Source organism: Carettochelys insculpta, chromosome 1 (assembly GCF_033958435.1).
Source record: "Carettochelys insculpta isolate YL-2023 chromosome 1, ASM3395843v1, whole genome shotgun sequence".
NCBI lineage: Eukaryota > Metazoa > Chordata > Testudines > Carettochelyidae > Carettochelys > Carettochelys insculpta.
In genome coordinates this window covers 30,670,861-30,692,954 of record NC_134137.1, presented here as the reverse complement: position 1 = coordinate 30,692,954, position 22,094 = coordinate 30,670,861, and the positions used below count along the sequence as shown (strand labels likewise).

At 43.6% G+C, this 22,094-nt stretch overlaps 1 protein-coding gene across 3 annotated transcripts in view; it reads right to left on the bottom strand.

Moving 5' to 3' along the window:
• FAT3 (FAT atypical cadherin 3) overlaps positions 1-22,094 on the bottom strand; it is a 670,845-nt gene that overhangs the window by 364,657 nt on the left and 284,094 nt on the right. For all 3 annotated transcript variants that reach the window (XM_074984005.1, XM_074984012.1, XM_074984020.1), the window contains exon 3: positions 15-329. In XM_074984005.1, the coding sequence (XP_074840106.1) occupies positions 15-329 (315 nt within the window). The remainder of the gene's footprint in view (positions 1-14; positions 330-22,094) is intronic.

The window sequence follows — 22,094 nt, the reverse complement described above, 5'->3', positions numbered from 1 at the left end:
TTGGAGCTCATTACCTGTTTTCAGATTCATAGCAAAGAAGTTCTGAGGGTTTCCACTTGTAATCCTATATGTCAGTTTCTCACTGGTGCTGGAGTCAGGATCTTGGGCCTGGATCTGAATGACAGATATATCCTTCGGGGAGTTTTCCATGACAACCGGATAATAAATAGGTTCAGAGGTCAGAGGGGCATTGTCATTCACATCTTCGACTTCAATATAGACCTCAATGGTAGCATAGAGTGGAACGACACCACGATCAGTTGCATAAACTGTTAACCAATAGGATTTGGTTGTCTCTCGATCAAGGACATCTGCAGTATAGATAACTCCTGCAGGAAAGAAAATAAAAATGGTATTGTATGTTACTTAAAGATAACAAGGTGCATCTTTTCAGTGGGTGTTTACTAACTCATTAAACATGCATATGGATACTACGACACCAGGATTCTATCCTTAGCCATATCCTTGCTCTAAGAAAAACCTGGGAAAATAGATGGATTTAGCAGATTTGGGTAGGGGATGTTTCAGAGTAAATAACATCACCAAAAATGCCGTTGTCAACCACTGCATCTTCTTTAAACCTTGGGACTTAACTATACCTCAGGCCCGACTGCATTCACAATCATGAAAAACAAGACATGAGCTGCGTCTACACGTGCACGCTACTTCGAAGTAGCGGCACCAACTTCGAAATAGCGCCCGTCGCGTCTACACGCGTCGGGCGCTATTTCGAAGTTAACTTCGACGTTAGGCGGCGAGACGTCGAAGTCGCTAACCTCATGAGGAGATAGGAATAGCGCCCTACTTCGACGTTCAACGTCGAAGTAGGGACCGTGTAGACGATCCGCGTCCCACAACGTCGAAATTGCTGGGTCTTCCATGGCGGCCATCAGCTGGGGGGTTGAGAGATGCTCTCTCTCCAGCCCGTGCGGGGCTCTATGGTCACCGTGGGCAGCAGCCCTTAGCCCAGGGCTTCTGGCTGCTTCTGCGGCAGCTGGGGATCTATGCTGCAGGCACAGGGTCTGCAACCAGTTGTCAGCTCTGTGTATCTTGTGTTGTTTAGTGCAACTGTGTCTGGGAGGGGCCCTTTAAGGGAGCGGCTGGCTGTTGAGTCCGCCCTGTGACCCTGTCTGCAGCTGTGCCTGGCATCCCTATTTCGATGTGTGCTACTTTGACGTGTAGACGTTCCCTTGCTGCGCCTATTTCGATGTTGGCTGCACGTGTAGATGTAGCCATGGACTGTAAAATCTGCTCTCTTCCCATTAAATCTGGTCTTTTGTGCGCTTCATCCCTTGTACAATATATTTCATGGGGAAGACCAGCATTTCTCATGTTTGGAGTTCTGATCCAAAAGGAAGTTGCCAGGTGGGGTGGGGTGCAACATTATTTTTGTGGGGCAACAGTATTGCCACCTTTACTTCAGCACAGCATTCAGAGCTGGGTGGCCAGAGATCATTGCTTGGTGGACAGGTGCCCAGCCCTGAAGGTGGTGCCCCATCAGCAGCAGTGCAGAAATAAGGGTGGCTATACTGTATCATGCCATGCTTAATCTGTGGTGCTGCTGGCATAGCTCTGCCATCAGAGCTTGTTTTACAGCCAGCAACTGCCACTCTCCAGCTGCCCAGCTCTGAAGGCAGTACTGTCACCAGCAGCAGCACAGAAGTAAGGGTAGCAATACTGCAACACCTTTACAATAACTTTTACACTCCTCAACAACTCCCTCTTGGGTCAGGACCCCTACAGATACACAGCTAAATTTTAGATTGAAAAAGCTGAAATCATGAAATTTATGATCTGTAAAATCATATGAATGTGAAATTGATCAAAATGTACAGTGAATTCGGTAGGACCCTAACTACACTCCAGACAAACCCTTCTCCCAAAGCCATCCACCCACCTTAAATCAGCCTAAAGTGATGCATGGACCCATCCTTCTCCCAGTGAAATCAACAGCAAACACCACACTGACTTCTGCAACAGCATCACATGGCCCTTAAATCGTACAGTCCTTGCGTCACAGAAAATTTCTTACATAGGTCCATTTCTAATTTCAAAATTTAAGTTTCTATTGATTTCAGAGCAGACTCTGTGTTTGAAGACTGAAAAACGTACAGTAACAGTGCACAAGTAGCAATAATACCAAAATAAATGCATGTGTCTGTTTTTCCCACCACTTTGGAATGTATAGAGAGCCAATTCAATGACCCTAACCTAATGCTAAAATTTTGGCAGAAACACCAATACAGCTGAACTCAAGGATGAGCCATATTAACGCAGACAGTCTGGAGAAAGGGAAGTCAGGCTGCTAAACAGAGATAAATTAATGAAGAAGCTGTAGGGCAGGATCGTAACACAAGAAACTTGGATTTAGCCATAGATGCATTTTGCACAAGATAAAGAGTTCAAATGCATCAATTTATCATCCAGGAGGCAGATCTGCTCATCAGCCAGCACTAATGGGCTATTTTTATTATATCATACAGCACAGGATTCTTCCACGGCAGCTCAAAGTCTTACAAAACCTTTAAGCTTATCAGAATAGAGATGAGTCCTCCTTTATAAATCCAGGGCTGTACTTGTGCTTCAGAGGCCAAGGCAGCCATTTGGGATGGGTGGTCCAGCGGAAGCCTGGAGTTAAAGACTGGCTCAGCCAATTTTCCTGCCTCTCACAGTGAGATATCTATAAATCCATTTAAATGGGTTATATCCAGCTCCCCAGTTCTCACTCTAATGTCTTGTGTAGAATGGGGCAAATCCATGGTCCCACCCTCACACCATTCTGGATAGACTAGCATTGTGGCAAAGAAGTAGTTCTGCTCACCCACTTCATTGTGTGTGGTGCTTGAGGAGGGGAATAAGAGTGGGGGAGCAGAGAGAAATTTCAGGTGTATGAATAGCTTAGGTACCAAAGCAAGCCTGGGATTGTATGTACTCCACAGCAATTATCACCACTTCCTCATGTAGTGGAATCAGCAGTCAACGACTCAGGTGAATCACTCATAACACCTCCAGAGAGGTCCCATCTCCTGAGAAGGCTGACATATTCTGATTCTAACTGGATTATCCAGAGAACAAAAGACAAATACCTTTTGTATAAATAGGTTAGGTGTAAACTGACTCAGAGCCTTCATTCTGGTTCCTGACTGAGATGAACTGGCAAGCATAGGCAAAACCCAGTTGTGGGGTATGCAGAAATGTCACTTACCAGAGCCCTATGCTGGAGTTGAGGGTGATGTCAAATAATCTTTCTAATATGCGCACAGGTTCTTAATTGCTTTTATATACTTTCTAAGTAATGCTTTTACCTTAAGAATAAATGTGCTTGATTAGATGCATCTGTGTGGTAACTTGTAACAGTAAGCAATACACTCGTCATTGCCCCTAGAGAAAACAAAATGTAGGCACTGGGCTTTTTGGTAGATTGGTCTGCTGGACATATCACTGTAGATCTGAGAACTGGGCAGCCTTAAAATCCCTGGTCAGGAGGGAACCAAAAAAAAAAAAGAAGCAGAAAGCAGTCCTGTAGCACTTTAAAGACTAACAATAAGACTAATAATATGTTTTTTTAGGTGATGAGCTTTCATGGGGCAGACCCACTTCTTCAGATCTGGAAAATTCAGATAAATGATAACTAAGACAAAGAGAATTTAACAGAAAGATAGAAAAAATAAATAAAAAACTGACAAATCAGCTAGATAGGACAAAAGGAAGGGGGAAAGGGGAAAGAAAAATAGTTTTTGCAAGTGTCTTTTAATTTAAGTGGGCAGCCTGGGATCACTAAGAATATCAAGGGTGGGGAAACTGTCCTTGTAATGTGTAAGTTGATTGATATCTTTGTCGAGTCCAAGGTGAAAAGTACCAAACTTGAGAAAGAACTCCAATTCAGATGTCTCCCTTTGTAATGTGGTATGAAAGTCTGTTTGTTTTAGAATGCAGACTTTTAAGTTTTGAATGCTATGACCTGTTAAATTAAAATGCTCACTGACAGGTTTATGTATATTCAGATTCTTAATGTCTGATTTGTGTCCATTCATTCTTTGGCAAAGTGATTGTCCAGTTTGTCCAATATACATAGCAGAGTGGCACTGCTGGCATAGGATGGCATATATTCTATTGGTGAAAGTGCAGGAATATGAGCCTCTGGTCATGGAACTGACAATGTCATGACGATGTCATGATGCAGCACTCTCACAGGACCTGGTGACAGACTTGTCATTTCCTACAGACAACCGCCTAGCCTCAGAAAAATTCTCACTAGCAACCACAGGTCACATCACAGAAATACCAATCACAGAACATTTCCTTGCGACAAACGCCCTTGCCAACTCTGTCCACATGTTTACACTGAAGGCACCATCACTGGAGCTAACCATGTCAGTTACACAATCAAAGTTATAATTTATCAGAATTTTCCAGATCTGGAGAAGTGGGTCTGTCCAACAAAAGCTCATCACCTAATAAATTATGTTGTTAGTCTTTAAAGTGTTTAATAGACACTCAGATGGAAATACAGTTGCGGGTAACCTGATATGGCAAGAGAAGTCATATCCTGCACCCTCCCCATTGATTTCTACTCAGCATTGCAGAGAATGTAGCGCCTAAGCAGTCAATTAGCAGAGGCTTTCAAAATATTTACACTTATGCACTAGGAAGTATAGTAAGGCTACCTACTCATATAAAAGCAAAAAAAAATCTCTTCTCATGTGACCAGTGTATATGATCGGCACTCCCATGCACTACAATCCAAAGCACAGAGGCAAAGCTGGTAAGGGAGCAAATGGCATGCATTCCAGCAATATAAAACTTTTTGCAGCAACATCAAGTCCATATACTTCCTGGTCAGATATATTAGTCATCTAACACAGGGCAGAAACACAATGCTTTAGGACAAAGTGAAAGTGTATTCTAAACATCCCTGGTCAGCAGGCTCTGCCGCAGAATGGCTTTCAGTAGAGACATGCATGAAATACATAGCAAAGAGTGATGAAAATCCATAGAAGCCAAGAAGAGAAATGACTTACTGAGAATGAAAAGAGCCAACAATAAACAATGTAGTCTGTTAATAAATACATAAATCCAACCAGGAATGGATAACTCAAAGAGATGTAGAATAAATAGCTACAGATATGCTAATTTATCAAAAAGTCAAGAGGAACTATTTTAGATACCGATTTTTTTCCTTCCCAGGGAGAACATGGAATGTTCTGGGAAATTAACAGCTGTTTATGACGCTGAATTCCACTAGTATTGAACTGACAATAAATATATGTTCTCAGATTTCATTTTATGACTGCTGGCAACAGTTACTTTGCACTTCTGCACTTTGGAGGAACAGGATCACAAAACAAGTGTTGGCGCCTGCCAACAGGTCTTTCACAATGGATTTTAAAAATGATTTATTAAGATGCTCAAGTTACAGATTAATTTCCCTTACTCGGTATTTATTGTCATGTCACCCATCATGAAACAAAAACTTGATAAACAATTAAAATTTTATCTACTTTCATTTGGATGTTCTCTAAACAGGGCTCTTCCCCACATATTCTGCTAACATAGGTTTTTGGAACCCTCTACAAGAGTGCTCCTGAGTGAAGCACAATAATTGTGTCCACATTCGTTTATTATTGCCATACAGCAGGGGTCTCAAATTCATTTTACCATAGAGCCAGTGCCAATCCTCAAATCCTGCTGGGATTTGGGCCACCAGGTACCCCTCTCTGGCACGGCTCCAGTGAGGGTTGTCTCTGAGCATCCTCCCCTCCCCCTTGTATCTGCCTTTCCCCCTTGCCAGGCCACACACTTATCCCCACCGCCCCCGATGTGTCCCCTGTTTGGTGTCCTAGGTGATTTAAAAAACAATCGGGGGGTCCCTGCCACCATCACTGGCAATACACTGGTGCTAGAGCAGCTTCCGGCTGCTAGCTCTGTGCCATTGCTGGCACATCCCTGTGGCCTGGAGGAATTCAGTGCTGAACTATCCTGCACATAGTCTGTTTGTTGCTGCTGCCTGGGCCCCTGCAGTGGCTGACTCACCTATGGAAGGGACAGTCCCCATACTCATGGTAGCCAGCAGGACCCTGGGCAGGCTGGCACTGGCAGCAGGGACTGCCCCTGCTCCCCCATAGCAGCAGGAGCCACAGAGAAGTGGCACCGTGCAGCAGCCCCTGCTCTGCTCTGCTGCCATCTCACAAGCAGGCTCACGCTGGGTCTCAGATGCTCTGCTTCCATCACCATGAAGCGCACAGCCAAGCTGGCCTGGAGATGGCAGCTGAGCAGAGCAGAGACTGCCATGTCATTCTGCTTCCCTGGGACTTCCGCTGCTAAAGTGAGTGGGGGAGACCCAACCCCTGCTGCCACCTCACATCAGGCTCCCTCATAACTCCTGAAGCCACACCCCTTGTGGAAGGGGCTTGCAGGAAGGGGTGTAAAGAGGGGAAGAGGGCAGAGCAGGGGTGGGAAGAGGTAGACTTGGGGAAGGGCATGGACAGCCCCCTCGGCAGGGCTGCAGAGACTCACCTGCCAGCTTCCATGCATGGGCCAGATTGGGGAACTGCTAGAGCTGCAGATGGCTGTGTATTTGAGACCCCGATCTTACAGGATCAACTACTATCTGATCCAAAGGCCAATGAAGTCACTGTGAGCCCTTTGACTGATTTCACTGGGCTTTGGATCAGGGCCTTAGCTAACAACCAACAGACCATCTGATTTTTCCTGAACTCTCTTGGTGCCCTCTCCCACTCCAGCTTTCAAGGTTGTGAAAACATATCATATGTGAATGAATGCTTCATTGTCTAACTGAATATCTAGATTGAACTCCTCTTAAGAAAGGTCTTAGACATCCTCATTCCAGGGGTGAGCAATTGTTTTACATTGGACCCCACTTCTTGGCCCTGCAATTAGTTGGGACTCCCCCCAACCTGTGGGAGGACCACAGGAAGGGGGTGGGATGCTCAGGAAGGACGTGCTGAAGGTCTTCGGGGAGGGGCAAAAGGAGGACCCCAGGAGGGTATATGGGGGATTCAAGGGGTGCCACAAAGGGGGGGATGGTGCTCGGGGGGATGTCTCAAAGGGAGGACCCTGGGGGCTCAACTGCATCACCACCTCCACCTCATAGGTGTTGCCCTTGCTGAGCTGATGATCATAGAGCTTGGTGCTGCTGTAGAGCAGGGAGGTGGTGACCTCAGGCTGCACTGTGTTGACGAGCGGTGGCAGCACCAGGCTGAAGGAGGACTTGCACCCCCAGAGGCAGCACTCACTCTACACCAGCATCTCAGCAGGTTCCTGAGGACCAGCGTGATACAGGCTGAGAGGATCAATGCAACTGTGCCTTAGCGAGCAGGGAACTCACTGGCTGCCCAGGCCAGCTGGCTCAGGGCTTCTGAACGTTCCAACTGGCCCAGGGGCAGGACAGTGTTCCCTTGGCAACAGCAGCAGTGGAGGCCACAGGGGAGAAAGCTGAGGGCTAGGGAGGCAGGAGAAGCCATGGGGGGAAGGGGGTGAGCCAATCGCGCTACGCCCCCCCCTTACAAAATGTTGTGTACCCCACTTTGTGCACCCCTGCTCTAGTCACTCAGAAGGCTCAAACCTCAGCACAATGAGGTGTTAGTTCTGAAACCTCGTGACGGCATTTCACCACCAATCCCTGCTGTACATCTCATTGGCATGCAATCAATGTATATATCACAAAGCGGCTGACATAATATCATCGCAGACATTAGGGCAAGGAAAAGATTTTATTAGATAATCCACACTCTGTCTTAAATATATCCCTGTAGCAGCTGTGTATCAGTGAGAATGAATAAGGAAGGAGAGTAGAGAATGCGTGTGAATACAGGATAACCAGAGGTTCAAGAAAGACTCTACCCTCTTCAAAGCAGTAGCCAATATTTTACTGCCAAGTAACAAAATATGTTAAAGGTAGTTACAACTGTGAAAGTACTGTATTTACAGAATAAAAGAACCTTACTTGCAGCTGCCCCAAAAATAGTCAAGATACAATTTCAGCTGCAAACTTTTTCACGGATGTAGAACTACCTTCTTCCTGTCTGAGCTGGCAATGAATTTCAAGAAGAATACAAGTGAGACAGTCATCCCAGTTGTGAGCAACTCAAGAAATATCAAAGATCATCATCAGTAATTCAGAACCTTTTCTTTTTGGTGGGGGAAGGGACAAAGTTCCGAGTTATTTCCAGACCCTTTCACAGCTGAACATGAAAAACATGTTGATGTACAATGTTCCAATCTATTGTCACCATATTTTATGAAAGACCCTTAGTACATTTCTACAAGTGAGACAAGGTTTCCAGATAGGCATTATATAAGAAGGCTGTTCCTCTCACCCTCTGTGGAAGGATTCAGATTTGCAACCAAATTTTTCCTAAAATGCTTGTATAGAAATCAAAACTCTGAAACCCCCTAAACGCCTGAAATTTACATTCCCTAGTGCATGTTGCAGCTGCAGAGAGAAAAATCTCAGCTATCAAGAAACTAGTCAGAAAAATACCGCCTTTATCTACCTTCCACTACAGCTCTCAAAGAACATTTGGCCTGTGTGATTTGCAAATCGCTATGTGCACTAACTTTATAAATGAAAAACAACAACAGTGTGTATTTGTCTCGATTAAAATCCTGCACACATTTTGCTGTAAATTAAACACAGCCCTTGGGCTCCTGGCAATATGCCAGTGAAGCCGTCAGAGCTACAAATATTATGTGCAACTTTCCTCTACGCTCTGGCTAAACTACAGACAAACGTCGGAAAAAGATACACAAATGGCGCACCACAATTTTCTGCTTTTCTCTTGGGAAGGACTTTTCCGAAATTTGCCCTGTCTACACAGTGCCAAATTTCAGAAAAACCTCCTCTTTTGGGCCATCCCTTCATGCTCATAGAACAAAGTTTACAGGGATGGCAATAGAATGCGTTCCCACACTCCCTGTCAATACCTGGCCCAAGCCAGGGAAGCAAATGATCCAAGCATTGGACCACATTTGGTGATGGATCTTGGTCATCTGCTGCCTGCGGCACATATGCTAAGAAGGGCCATACAAGCTACGGTAAAAAGAAATCTGATGGGTAGACAGACAGACAGGGAATAGCAGTGAACAATGTGAACATATGGTCAACATGAGAAGCAGCAGTTTCAGCAGACCAGCAGCCTAACCACTGTCAAGATCTTTGAAGCCGTCACAGCAAAAAAGAGTTTTAATGAAGGATGCAAAGGCAGATAATGAAGTCGCTTTGCAGATTTTTCTCATGAGATTCACAAATACAATCCCAAAGGTCAGGTCCGGCTCCTATGCCTGGCATTAAACAATTATACTATTTTTAGAGGACTGGAAAGTAAAGGTTAGGTTGAAAAAATATTACAAGGTGCCTTACTCTTTAAAAAAGTAAAGAGTAACATAATTTGTAGATATGATTTTTCTTTTAAAGATTAAGGAAGAAAATGTAGGGTTTTAAAGAGAACTAATATTATGCCCAACCTGTGTACTTTTGGCTTGGGTAGGCCTTGATGTTTATAAAGATAGGATCAACACCACCTTCAGTAGATGTTTGAGTATTTCCATTACAGATAAACTGTCAATATGACATAAAAGAGTAAATAATTTCAGTCCAATTAATATGCTGACTGTTCTCAATAACCAGTGCAAGAGCTGGTTTGCATGTTTGGGGACTCATTCAAAACCCCTTGAATTCAGTGGGCTCAGGGTACTTCTTGAACTGTATCCCACCCCTCTTAGGCCTCTTCAAGTCATGAATCCCTAGCTACTCCTCTGAATGCCAGTAAGGTCACTGCATTCACAGAACCAAACCTGAGCATACAGGTGGCTTATAGCAAGCAACAGCTACCACTCTCATTTCAGCAACTTTGAATATCACGCCACTTATTTAGGTGCTTAAAGAGGAACTGAATTCTCTAGGCCTAGGCTCCTGGCTGACAATCTGCCCTCCCCCCATTTTTTAATAAACCACATCTTCTGTAAAAGTTACTGTAAATTAAAATGTCAACACATCTGTCACAGAAATGAATGAAGAAAATTCCCTTAGATTTAAACAGGAGTCAGATAATGCCAAGGAATGGTTCCAAAAGCAACTTTACCTCCATGCAGTCACACATGAAGAATTTTCTAAGGCTATTTTTCTGTTTAAATGCAGAACTTACTACTTCATTAGTAACAGAGAGTAAGCCGTGCTAGTCTAGATACTATCAAAACAAAAAGCAGTCAAGTAGCACTTTAAAGACTAGCAAAATAGTTTATTAGGTGAGCTTTCGTGGGACAGACCCACTTCTTCAGACCATAGCCAGACCAGAACAGACTCAATATTTAAGACACAGAGAACCAAAAACAGTAAGCAAGGAGGACAAATCAGAAAAAGATAATCAAGGTGAGCAAATCAGAGAGAGTGGAGCGGTGGGGGGGAAGATCAAGAATTAGAGTGAGTTAAGTATGCAGACAAGCCCCTATAGTGACCAAGGAAGTTCCCATCAAGATTCAAACCATGTGTTAATGTTCCGAATTTGAATATAAATGTCAATTCGTCCGATTCTCTTTCAACAGAGGAGCGATAATGTCTTTTCAGTAACACATATACTTTGAGGTCGTTGACAGAATGACCCATTCCATTAAAATGTTGACTAACTGGTTTGTGGATCTGAAGTGTTCTGATGTCTGTTTTGTGCCCGTCTGCACACTTAACTCAATCTAATTCTTGATCTTCCCCCCCACCCCTTCACTCTCTCTGATTTGCTCACCTTGATTATCTTTTTCCGATTTGTCCTCCTTGCTTACTGTTTTTGGTTCTCTGTGTCTTAAATATTGAGTCTGTTCTGGTCTGGCTATGGTCTGAAGAAGTGGGTCTGTCCCACGAAAGCTCACCTAATAAACTATTTTGCTAGTCTTTAAAGTGCTACTTGACTGCTTTTTGTTTTACTATTTCATTGTTTATAATGTAAAATCACCATCATCATCATCATCAACAATAACCATGGGCTCAGCACCCGTTGGTGTCTGATGCCTCCCTCACTAATTCCTACTATCTTTCCCTGTCCAGTTCAGAGTGGCTTAGTTTCTGTAGATTAGCTCTGCACCAATCCACTGTATCATCTACCCATTGTCTGTGGGGTCTGCCTCTCTTATTCAAACCATCCATTATGCCGAATACCAGGGTCTTGATTTTTTGTTCATTGTTCATTCTGTAGATATGCCCAAATAGCTGTAACTTCTGTTGTATAATCTTCTGCAGTAGGTTCTCTTTTGGCTGTACCTTCCTATATAATTTGTCATAGGTGACCAGCATCCATCCTATTCTCAGGATCTTTCTACACCAGCTCCTCTCGAATGCCAATATTCTTCTCTTCAGATCTTTAGTTATCACCCACGCTGCTGAATGCACGTTTTCAAGATGCTCAGCTTCATACTTATGCTAATTGTTTTTGTTTACCCATCACCTTCAAACTCGCTTTCGCTTTGGCTCTTCCAGTCACTATTTCCTTCTTACAATCTAGCTCATACATTACGTTGCTCCCCAGATACGTGAACTTCTCTATGTTCTCTAGTTCAATCCCATCTACACTGATCTTCCTTCCTGTTTCCTTATCTCCAAATAACATTGGTTTTGTTTTATCGACGTTCATAACAGTCCATACTGCTTCCCTTCCTTGTTTAGCACCTGCACCATTCTCGCTAGCTTCTCTTCATCTTCTTCAATGATAACTATATCATCTGCGAACTTCAAGTTGTTGATTCTCTTCCCATGCAGAGATATCCCTTTTACCTCTTCCCTGATCTTGTCCACCATTCTCTCCACGTGTGTGATGAATATAATCGGTGAGATCAGAGCTCCTTGTCTTGTACCGCTACCTGTTGTAAACCAACTTTCCAACTCTCTGCACATTGTCACTTCTGCCTCCATGCTGTCACTTATATCCTTCAAGAACCTTATCAGTCTGCTACCCATTCTATATGACTCCAACACAACCCAAGTCACTTTCTGATCTATACTGTCAAATAGCTTCTGAAAATTGATGAAGCAATTGTAGATGTTCTTTTCTTTCATCAGCTTTTCTCCGCTAACAATTTTAGTGTCAATACCTACTCTATGGTACTGCTACTATTTCTGAATCCATGCACAATAATTTTTGATGGAAGACCACTCCAAAAAGTTGGTAAGTGGTCAAGGGCTGCACTCTTCCATGAAGTGCGGGTTCTGGGATGGAGGTTGGGTGCAGAGTCTTGTAGGGGGTGTGGGTGCAGGAGCTGGAGTGCAGAGGGTTTAGATTGTGACTGGGACAGGGGTGCAGAAGGGGGATCAGAGGATTGGGGGAAGAAAGAGCTCTCTCTGGCCAGAAGGCACTTACTGATGCTGCTGCCAGCCAGCAGCCCAGAGGGATCTGGACTTGCAGCACAGTTGAACTGTAGTACACTGCCCACCTGGCTATATGTCTAACTGGTCAGACAAGTCAGTTATTCAGCTCTTAAGCTGAAGCTCGCAACTCTTAAGCCCAGTAGTAGCAGAAGCTTCAGTTGTTGCTGTGGTAGCTCCCATGTCTGCTTATTCCCACAATTGCACCCCACGTGGCCCACTCCACACAGCCAAGAGTTAGAACTGGGATAATTTCCTGACCTCTGACTCCAGCTCTCCTGTTCTAAACAGCAGACAGGATTCTTGTTGTGACCATTGGGGGGAACACCTGATTCATACTCCGACCACTAGACATCACTGCCTATGCACCAGTCTTGTGACAACAGCAGAAATTAGACAGATGAAATACAATCATTAGGATGAAATTTGTCCCAGACATAATAGTCAGCTCATTCTATCAATAAATAGATAAGTTCCCATGGGCTCTTTAAGGATCAGATCAGATGAGAACCCCAGCTTCATGTTTTAACTGAATGAGAGAACCTCCAATAACTGTGTGCTCTCTGGAATCATGCATTGGCTTAGCACAGATTCAACACTGCAACTGTCTCACAGTGAATCAACAATGCCGTTTCCTGCAGGATCTGGGTTTCCCTGAGGCTCTCCCACTGAATTACTGGGCCCAATTATAATTAATTTGGGAGGTCTCATTACAAAACACCAAGGTTGCATGGCTGCTGATACTAATTATTAACTTTACTGAGGAAGTTTCATTTTTGTAACATTTGAAAAATTGTGTGTATCCTTCTGAAGCCAAATTAGGTTTTCTACTTTCCAAGGTTAAATATATTCCTAACTAACATCCCATCCTTCATTATCCTCAAATAACTCAATTGTGAAATTATCAATTCCCAAGCCTTGGCTTTATCTTGTTGTACATATATGAAACAATTTCAAATCAAAATTAAGTAACATTTGAAAATGACAAATGCAAAGTCACATACACATCAATTCCAAAGCAATTTTCCAAGCACGTTGTCAACACATTGAATCAGACGCTCAAGTCAAATAATTTTTTTTGTTTTCTTCCCTGTATGGATGAAACTAGATGATTTTTGCCAGTGAGAAGATTTGCCAATGTTTTCACCTCACTGTAGTTTTTCATCGTTGCTATATTTACCATCACAGTCCCCTACACAAGGAAATTCTCATTATCAACTTGCCTTAACGCAAATAGCAATTTCTTGAGGCTCACTGGAAAGAAACAAACAGAATTTTATCTGGATCGATCAATTGCCTCTTTCTTAAAGCACATTTGATTCTGAGAGCCAGGCAAGAAAAAACCAAAGTAGCTTTACTAAGATCAACTTGAATGTAGCTCTAAACTATATCAGCACCAGTGCATGAATAATCTATTCCAAATGTAAAACAGCAGAAATGTAGCACTTTAAAGACTAACAATATCATTTATTTGGTGATGAACTTTCATGGGACAGACCCACTTCATCACCTAATAAATCATTTTGTTAGTCTTTAAAGTGCTACATTTCTGCTATTTTGTTTTGTGGAAGTACAGACTAACATGGCTACCTCTCTGTCACTATTCCAAAAGTGGCAACCCAGCACACTTCCTCAGCACTCCGAAGTACAGCAAAAATTGTAAAGCCTCCATCAGAGAGGACACCAGGGTAATTCTTAAATGCTAACACCCACTATTTCTTCCTCAATATTCTTGGTTAGTGAACAAGCAATTGTAAAACTACCCTGACAAATCTGATGTGTAACCAGACTGCACTGCCATAGTCATAACACCATATTGCTTAACCTGTAGAGCCAAAGATCATTACTGTCTCCACTTCCAAGCAGACCTATTTCTCTTCATCATTTTCATACCCTGCTCAGTGACAACATAAATACTTGCTTTATGACACCTATTTATTTATGATCAACTTTACACTATTTGCTGAAGACTGCTAGGCTGAAATTTGTAGCCAAAATGACTGATAGGAGGAAGCAGGGGAGGACCTGCCGTTTCAGAAACTATTTATCTGGAATTTAGGAGCAACATAATGTACAACTTCTTAGGGGAAATTCAGCCTGGTGGAACAGAAGTATAAAATAAACAAACAAACATAGCTAGTTTTCTAATTTGATGTCAATTGTATATATGTATTGTTAGCACCCGTGTAAGCCATATTTTAAGTATTTCCTCTTTTATCTGACATTCAGAGATGTTGGTAGGTTCCTAAAACCACGGTGACAATGTCAAGCAAGTCCCCGACCAAGAGACATGTGTATCCATGTGTCTGTGTGTGTTCTCTCTCTCTTTCTCTCTCCAAATAATTAAACATGGTTCAACAGAGTTGACGTAAAACAAATATTAACCTAGAGATGAATTCTAACACTGCAAAAGCAGTGATTGTGAAAGAATTTATGGGCTGTGGGCCTAACCAATGCAAAACCTTAGAACCGATAAGTCAAAATACGAAGGAGCAAACAACCTTTTAGCATACCTGGCTCAAAAAATACCTTGCAAAGCTGACTACAGTAGTGCCACATGAACATCTGTTTTCACTTCCAGGTGAGATTGTACATAAAAAGTGAGTAATTTTATCTCTTGTAAATGTAAACAAACTTGCCTGTATTCACAATTAGCTGAACAAGAAGTGGGTATGAGTGGACATTTAGGCTCTAAAACAGAGGGTCAGCGACCCCTGGCATATGGCATGCAAGCTGATTTTCATTAACAGATAAGGCGGAGCTCAGCCCTGTCCCTCCTCCCCTATGCAGCCACGAGCTTGCTCAAAGCCATGCCACCTGTGGATTAAGAAAAGACAAGCTAATGCTACCAACCATTCTGCATTTTCATTTATTTATTTACAAAACTTTTGTAAATAAGACTATAAGGCTACATCTGCACTTAGGAAAAACTTCGAAATGGCCATGCTAATGGACAAATCGAAGAATACTAATGAGAAACTGAAATGAATATTCAGCACCTCATTAGTGGGCCGCATTTTGCTCATGCGTGGCTCATCTACATGGGGGATCATTTAGGAAAGGACCCCCATGTAGACGAGCCACGTATGAGTGAAACGCGGCACTTTCAAAGTGCCATGGCTGGCGGCATGCTTAAGAGGCGCTGAAATGAATATTCAGCGCCTCACTAGTATTCTTTGATTTGGCCATTAGAATGGTCATTTTGAAGTTTTTCCTAAGTGTAGACGTAGTCTTAGTGACTTTAAAAAGTATTGCCAGCACTTGTGTCACACATAGAGGTCAAAAGGTCCAATTTCAGACCTTAGAAAGGTTGTTGACCCCTGCTCTGAAGTTTTCCTTTGTTTTGTTTTTGAGTATAGTTATGTAACAAAAAAATCTACATTTGTAAGTATACTTCCATAGTGTATTACAGCCCTTGTACCAAGCGAATTAAAAAATATTCCTTTTTGTTGATTTCTTTACAGTGAATTTATTTGTAATCAAAATCAATAAAACAAAGTGAGCACTGTACACTTCTTATTTTCTGTTGTATTTTAAATCAATGCATTTGAAAAATACAGAAAAACCTCCAAAATATTAGTGATAAAGTCTAACTGGAATTATGTTACTGTTCAACGATACAAATAAACATACGGTTGAACTTTGACTTTAATTTAGTTAATCTGTTTTGCATTAATCACTGTTTACTGACAGCCCTAATTTACATGCTTCATACAGAAGGACTGTTTGCAAAGAGAACACTTAGAAACACAATTAACAAAATAGCACTGGATACCTAAATTGCTCCAATGAATGGGAGGGGTACTTTGTTATACTTAAACCACTATCAAATGTAGAATGGAAACACTGGAGTCTGAAGTTCTTTTCAGACAATTTTCAGCTTCTCTTCAATGCTAGACAGCTAAAATTATTTCCCTATATCATTTTGTGGATGGAGCATGGATAAAAGAGTCTGCAATGTCCTGCATGTTAATAAATGTGACTCTCAAAATTAAAGTGAAGAAAACCTGCTTTGAATCAGGGTTGCCAGGCTTCTCTTTTCTGACTGAAGACAGGAGGGATTTCATATATGTGAAGTACACGTTGATGGTGCTGTCAGAGGAAAAGATTCTTAGATTTGAGGGACAACCTGAGATTCTACTGAGAACCAGACAAGTAGAGAAATTTGTAGATTGCCAGCCCAGTACCAGGAACCACAGTAGTGCAAGTTCAAGGAAGAATGGAACAGTCCAGGAAGGAATCAAAGAGTGAGAAAGATGGATAGGAGGCCTGGTGGTACTCTACACAGCTGGAGAAAAATGAGAAGAGCCACCAGAGAGGAGAAGACCAAGAGAAATTCCACACCTTTAGAAGCTTTAAACAGATACCAGGTCCTCAACATGGAGTCTTGGAAGAAACTTCCCAAGATCCAGCATGTCCAAGGGAAGACAGATATACTTGAAATATGTGTGGACAGTGTTGTTTTAAGTCCCCACTATGTCTAGAACAATGCAGATGTATGTCCTGTAACTTTCAGCCATTGCTGGTTTTAAACCCTGTAACTTTCTGTAAGCTTTGTTTTGTAGCAACTACTAGGTCTATATTAAGTTAGTAAGAAATTGTCTGCAGATACCATAAATCTGTAAAAAATCCTGCCTCTTCCTTTGCAAAAGAAATTGCTGCATCTGAAGTGAGCTTTCCTTTGCATGAGTGGGGAAGGTGTGAACATGTGTGTGTGTGCAATGGAATGAGTCAGTCCCGGAAACCAGCATGCCTGGATGGCCAGAAAACAGGAGCTGAGCCCTGCAAAAGACCCACCCAAGAAAGAGAAAGAGGCGCCATGAAGAGAAGATCAAAGTCTCACTTGCTATCATACATTTTATTGGAGCAGTGTGACAGAATATGAAACATGGACTGGAACATATAAAAACATAAGTGCAAAGCTATAGGGCAGTTCTTCCTGACATCACCACACTACAGAAGTTAGTCTCAGCTGGCTGCAGAGGCAGGAGGAGATGCAGGGCCCAGGCCCTCGCAACACCCCCTCTCCCAGGATGCATAGTACTGATTGCTCCTGAGTACTACACTGACAAGAGAGAGAAAGCTGAGCAGGGGGTCTCACAATCAGCTCGCTGCACTAGATTCATGACTGCAAAAAGACACAATATGCCTTGGCGTCCTCCACTGTCTATATGCCACTCTTCACCTTCATGAGTTTGCTTGTGTAAGTACATGAGCGCAGGAGGATATAAGTGTGTGTGGGTGTGTGCTTGAAAGCTAGTTCCTTTTTCCTTCAATCCAACAGGAGCGTTTAATGAAATACATATGAGTGTAACCCTGGGGTGGTCTCTAGTGAAAGTACAGAACAGACAGCAGCTCAGTACAATCTGAAAGAAAACAGAGCTTGCTCACAAAGAGTTTTCCAACCATCCAAGGAAGATGGATTGTTCTTGCTCGAGAGTTAATACTCACAGAAACTCAAACAATGAAATGCAAGGAGCGTTCAAACAACAGGACAATGTGATGCTTTTCCAGAGCCAAGATGTATCACTCTAAGGCTGGATAGGCTCTTGAAATTAACAGGCAGTGACTATGTCTTGTGGGAAATCTCAAAGTGAGTAGATGATTCCATGGAACTTGGAAACACGTTGAGGGAGAACATCCAAGCAATTTTCTCTGAGATCCCTCTTGTCCCTCAAATGTACAAACACAGAAGATTCTGGAAGTGAACTTCTGGTTGTACAAGTGGTGTAGAATGGAGGGGTTTGGTTTTATGGAACACTGATACACCTTTCAAAGAGAGTGGGGGCACTATAATTTGGTCCCACTTCTTCTGAGGCGAAGACCATCAAATCTCCTCAGAAACTGGTTGGCTGAACTAGTCAGAAGGGAGTAGAATTAATAATAAAAGATGAGGGCAAAAAGAGGAGAGATATGAGCACTCTGCACATAACTGAGATGATGAGAACAGAAACAACCAAGGAACCAAAAAAAACAAAAACAAAAACAAAAACAAAAAACAATGGAAGAAATTCTTAAGCTGCCTATAAGCTAATATTGAGAGCCTGGGTAACAAACAAGGAATTGGAATTTCTCATTCAAGAGCATACATTCGGCCTATCTAGTACAACTGAAACCTGGTGGGATGATATGAATGACTGGAATGGAGGTTGACCACCCATCCTGTACTGGGCAAGAGAGTCCTGTATTTAGGAGCCAGAAAGGCATCCTGACTTATTTTTTAAATGGGATTAAGTGTCCTGTATTTGGCCCTCCCCCTTCCTGTGCTGGCCAGAGACTCACAGAGCTTTTTTTTTCCAGCCACCGCCATTTTAAAATATAGCTCTCTGGCTGCTGCCCCACTGGGACGCCACTGCCAGCCCCAGCCTTGCTCAGGTGCGTGGTTGGGCTGGGGACAGAGCTGGGGGGGCGGGAAAGTGGGGGCTGGAGCCGGGGAGCTGGGGCTGTCACAGTGCAGGGCCATTGTCAGAGCTCCCTTTACCCCCAGTCCCCATTGCGCGGCTGTGGTGGAGCCATAGCCCTACTGCAGCCCGAGCCCTCCACAGCATGGGTGCAAAGTGCACCCCCCCCGAGCACCTGCCACATCATGGGGCCAGACCTGGAGCCCTGTATGGTGTGGGGCCAAGGCCCCCCTGGACCTTCCGCAGGGCTGAAGCCCCCTTCCTGGAGTCCCACCACAGGACTAGGGCTGGAGCTGGGGCCGGAGCCCTACTGGGGCAGCCCCAGCTACAGACCTGGGGTCAGAGCTCTGTGTGGTGTGAGGGCAGAGCCACCTCCCTCTCAGCCCTCACCACGTCACAGGGCCAGGGATGGAGCCTTGTACTGTGTGGGGCACAGGTCCCTCCAGATGTCCTGGAAGGCTGGAGCCCCAGGCCGTGGAACCTCTGTGTGGCATGGGGCTAGGGCCAGAGCCCCCCTGGAGTCTGCAGCACTGAGCCCTGAAAAACCTGCTGCAGGTTTGTTTGCAGGGTGTGTGGGGTCTGGATGGGAGGGAGGATGAAGGATTAGGCTGGCGTTTGGGTGGGAGGTAAAGTGCAGCAGGTGGGCGGGGAGTTCAGAAGAGGTCTGGGCGGAAAGACGGTTGCAGCCATCGCTCGACCAAGGTGACCATCTGTCCCGTTTTAGCCAGGACACCCCATGCCCCCAGGGTGTCCCATATTTAGGCTAGGGGAATGTGGTCACCCTACTGGAATGGTAAAATTAATGTTATTACTAATTCCTGAAGGCTCAAGTGGGCAAAAGGAGAAAAGAAATGGCACTCCACGTTTCTACCTATTTCCAAGTCACTGATAAATCAGACAAAATTGATCACGAATGCTTATAGATCAATGTTTTAATAGATCAAGCACAAAGTGGAATATTTACCAGTGTCTGCTAGAGATCACCAAATCACAACAGGGAACGGAATGACCATCGCCAAATGCATCAATCTATAACATGTAGACTTACGAAACGAGCATGGAACAATCCTAAGTTTACAGTGAAAACAAAGATACTAATATACCAGGCATGTGTACTGAATATTCTACAATATGGATCTGAGACATGGACCACCTACTCGAACCAGGAAAAAAAAACTACAGCTTCCATCTTCGCTGCCTCTGCTGAAATATGAATACCAACTGGTAAGATAAAATTTCAAATATGTATGTCCTGTCAAAATCTGGCATACCCAGCCTCATAGCAATCCACAACAGCAGAAGACTACTATGGCTTGGTTATGGGAGAAGAACAGGTAACAAATGGCTTCCCAGAGAAATCCTCTTTGGTGAACTGTCATGTGGGTTGAGAACAAGAGGAAGACCAAAGCTAAGATTCAAAGATACATGCAAAAACGCCGCAAAAAAATTCAACATCAGTCTGAAATCCTGGGAATCTACATCATCAGCTCAAAATACCTGGCAACGATTGCTACGACAGGGCACATCATCCTTTGATTGTACATCTGATAGTCATGCAAAAGATCTTCATCTTAGAAGAAAAAGCTCTCAGGCTTAAAATTATGGAAATAGACTGACAGGCCGTTACTGCAATTGACGGCACAACCAGGGCTGGGTTCAACATCTAGGGGTTCCTTTTCATCCATCCTACACAGAACCATCTCAAGCCCCCACCCAGTAGCCTGGGAAATTCACATACCCCTGGGCGCCTCTGAGAGGCAACGCTTCCCCACTCACAAGCACAGAGTCTGAGTGAAGAAAAGAACTTTCATGAAAGAGGCAGAAAGATCAATTGGCATAAGCTTGGAAAAATACCACACCCAGAGTTCATAACCAATCCTCAAGTAACTGCCCCAGCTCAAATGGACTGAGCAGTGTCCTGGGCTTTTCAGGCTCACCAGTCCAATACTGTAAACAGCCAATCCACACACCCAACTTTCTCTGTACCCCCACTTCAAGTGTCCCACTTACAACTCAGTCCAGTCCTTGCAGGCCCTGACACCTCACACTGATGCATTCCCTTATGGAACCTGAGCAATGCCACCTTTGCCCTGGTCCAGCATTCTGCTTGCTCCCTGCCAGCTGCCATGCTGGCCATCTGCCAGTCACAGTGTCTGCCTGCCACCAGTCTTACCAGCTATCCACCAGTCACACTATCTGCTGTGGGTTTGGCCTGAGGCAAAGCCCTGCAATTTCAGCTCTAAGGGGCCTTAGCTGCCAGCCAGTGATTTCAGCTTGTCACATCTACCAAAGTAGAGTCTCATACAAACACTAGTACCCAGCTCTATCTTTTAACAAGTGAGGAGGTCCAGTTGAACCACACTTAAAGCTATATAGCCAAGCCTTCAGGAGAGCCAAGGCACTCAGCTAGCTAGATAAACCAATATCCCTCCCCTTCTGCTTTACAATGCTTTAGACCAGGAAGCCCTGTGTAATCCATGTCTTATGCAGCTATGATGATTGCCCTGTCCCGCACAACAACTTGGCGCATTGGTGAAATTTCACAATTCTTATACTGAGTGTTACCATAAATTGTGATTTTACAACGTGTTTACAATAGACAAAACGTCATTGCTTCCTTGCTTCCCATCAGGCTTTGTTTGCAAGGTATCACATATGCACACCTTTGCATTCCCATGCAAATTATTTGGGAGACACATTCCTCCCAACCTTCAGCAGCATGGAGTTCCTGCTGGCACACTCCTTACACAATATTGGACAGAAAAGCCATGAGAGAAGCTGAAGACTCAAACACTGCCCATAGATCCTCACTGCTGCCACTAACCACCATCTCTCGAGATGAAAAGGGAGCCAATACCATAATGTGTAGGAAAAAACCTGAGTGATCACAGGGAATTTCAATTTGAATGATATATGCCGGAGGTCTTTTGCTTCCAGTACTAAAACAGCCTTATAATTTCTAAACTTTATAGAGGAGTGTGTCCTAACTTGACAACTGTTGCAGCCAACATGGCAAAATCCTTTAATAGATCTTGTCCTAACACATAAAGAAACTGACCAGAGGACTAAAAATTAACGGTAGCTTAGGTACAAATGAGCATGACTTGATCACATTTGTAAGTTGCCAGCAGAATGAAGTCCTGACCACTAATAGACATACTGTACGTGGTGCACCGTTAACGGAACAATTTCAACAAATCAAGTGGGAAGAAGAATTTCATCCAAAATGTAAATGGTAATGGGGAATCATTTAAGAACATGTTAGCAGCAACCCCAAAAGCCATAGTCGCATAAATGATGAAGAAGGCTGCTTTGGTAAACAAAGC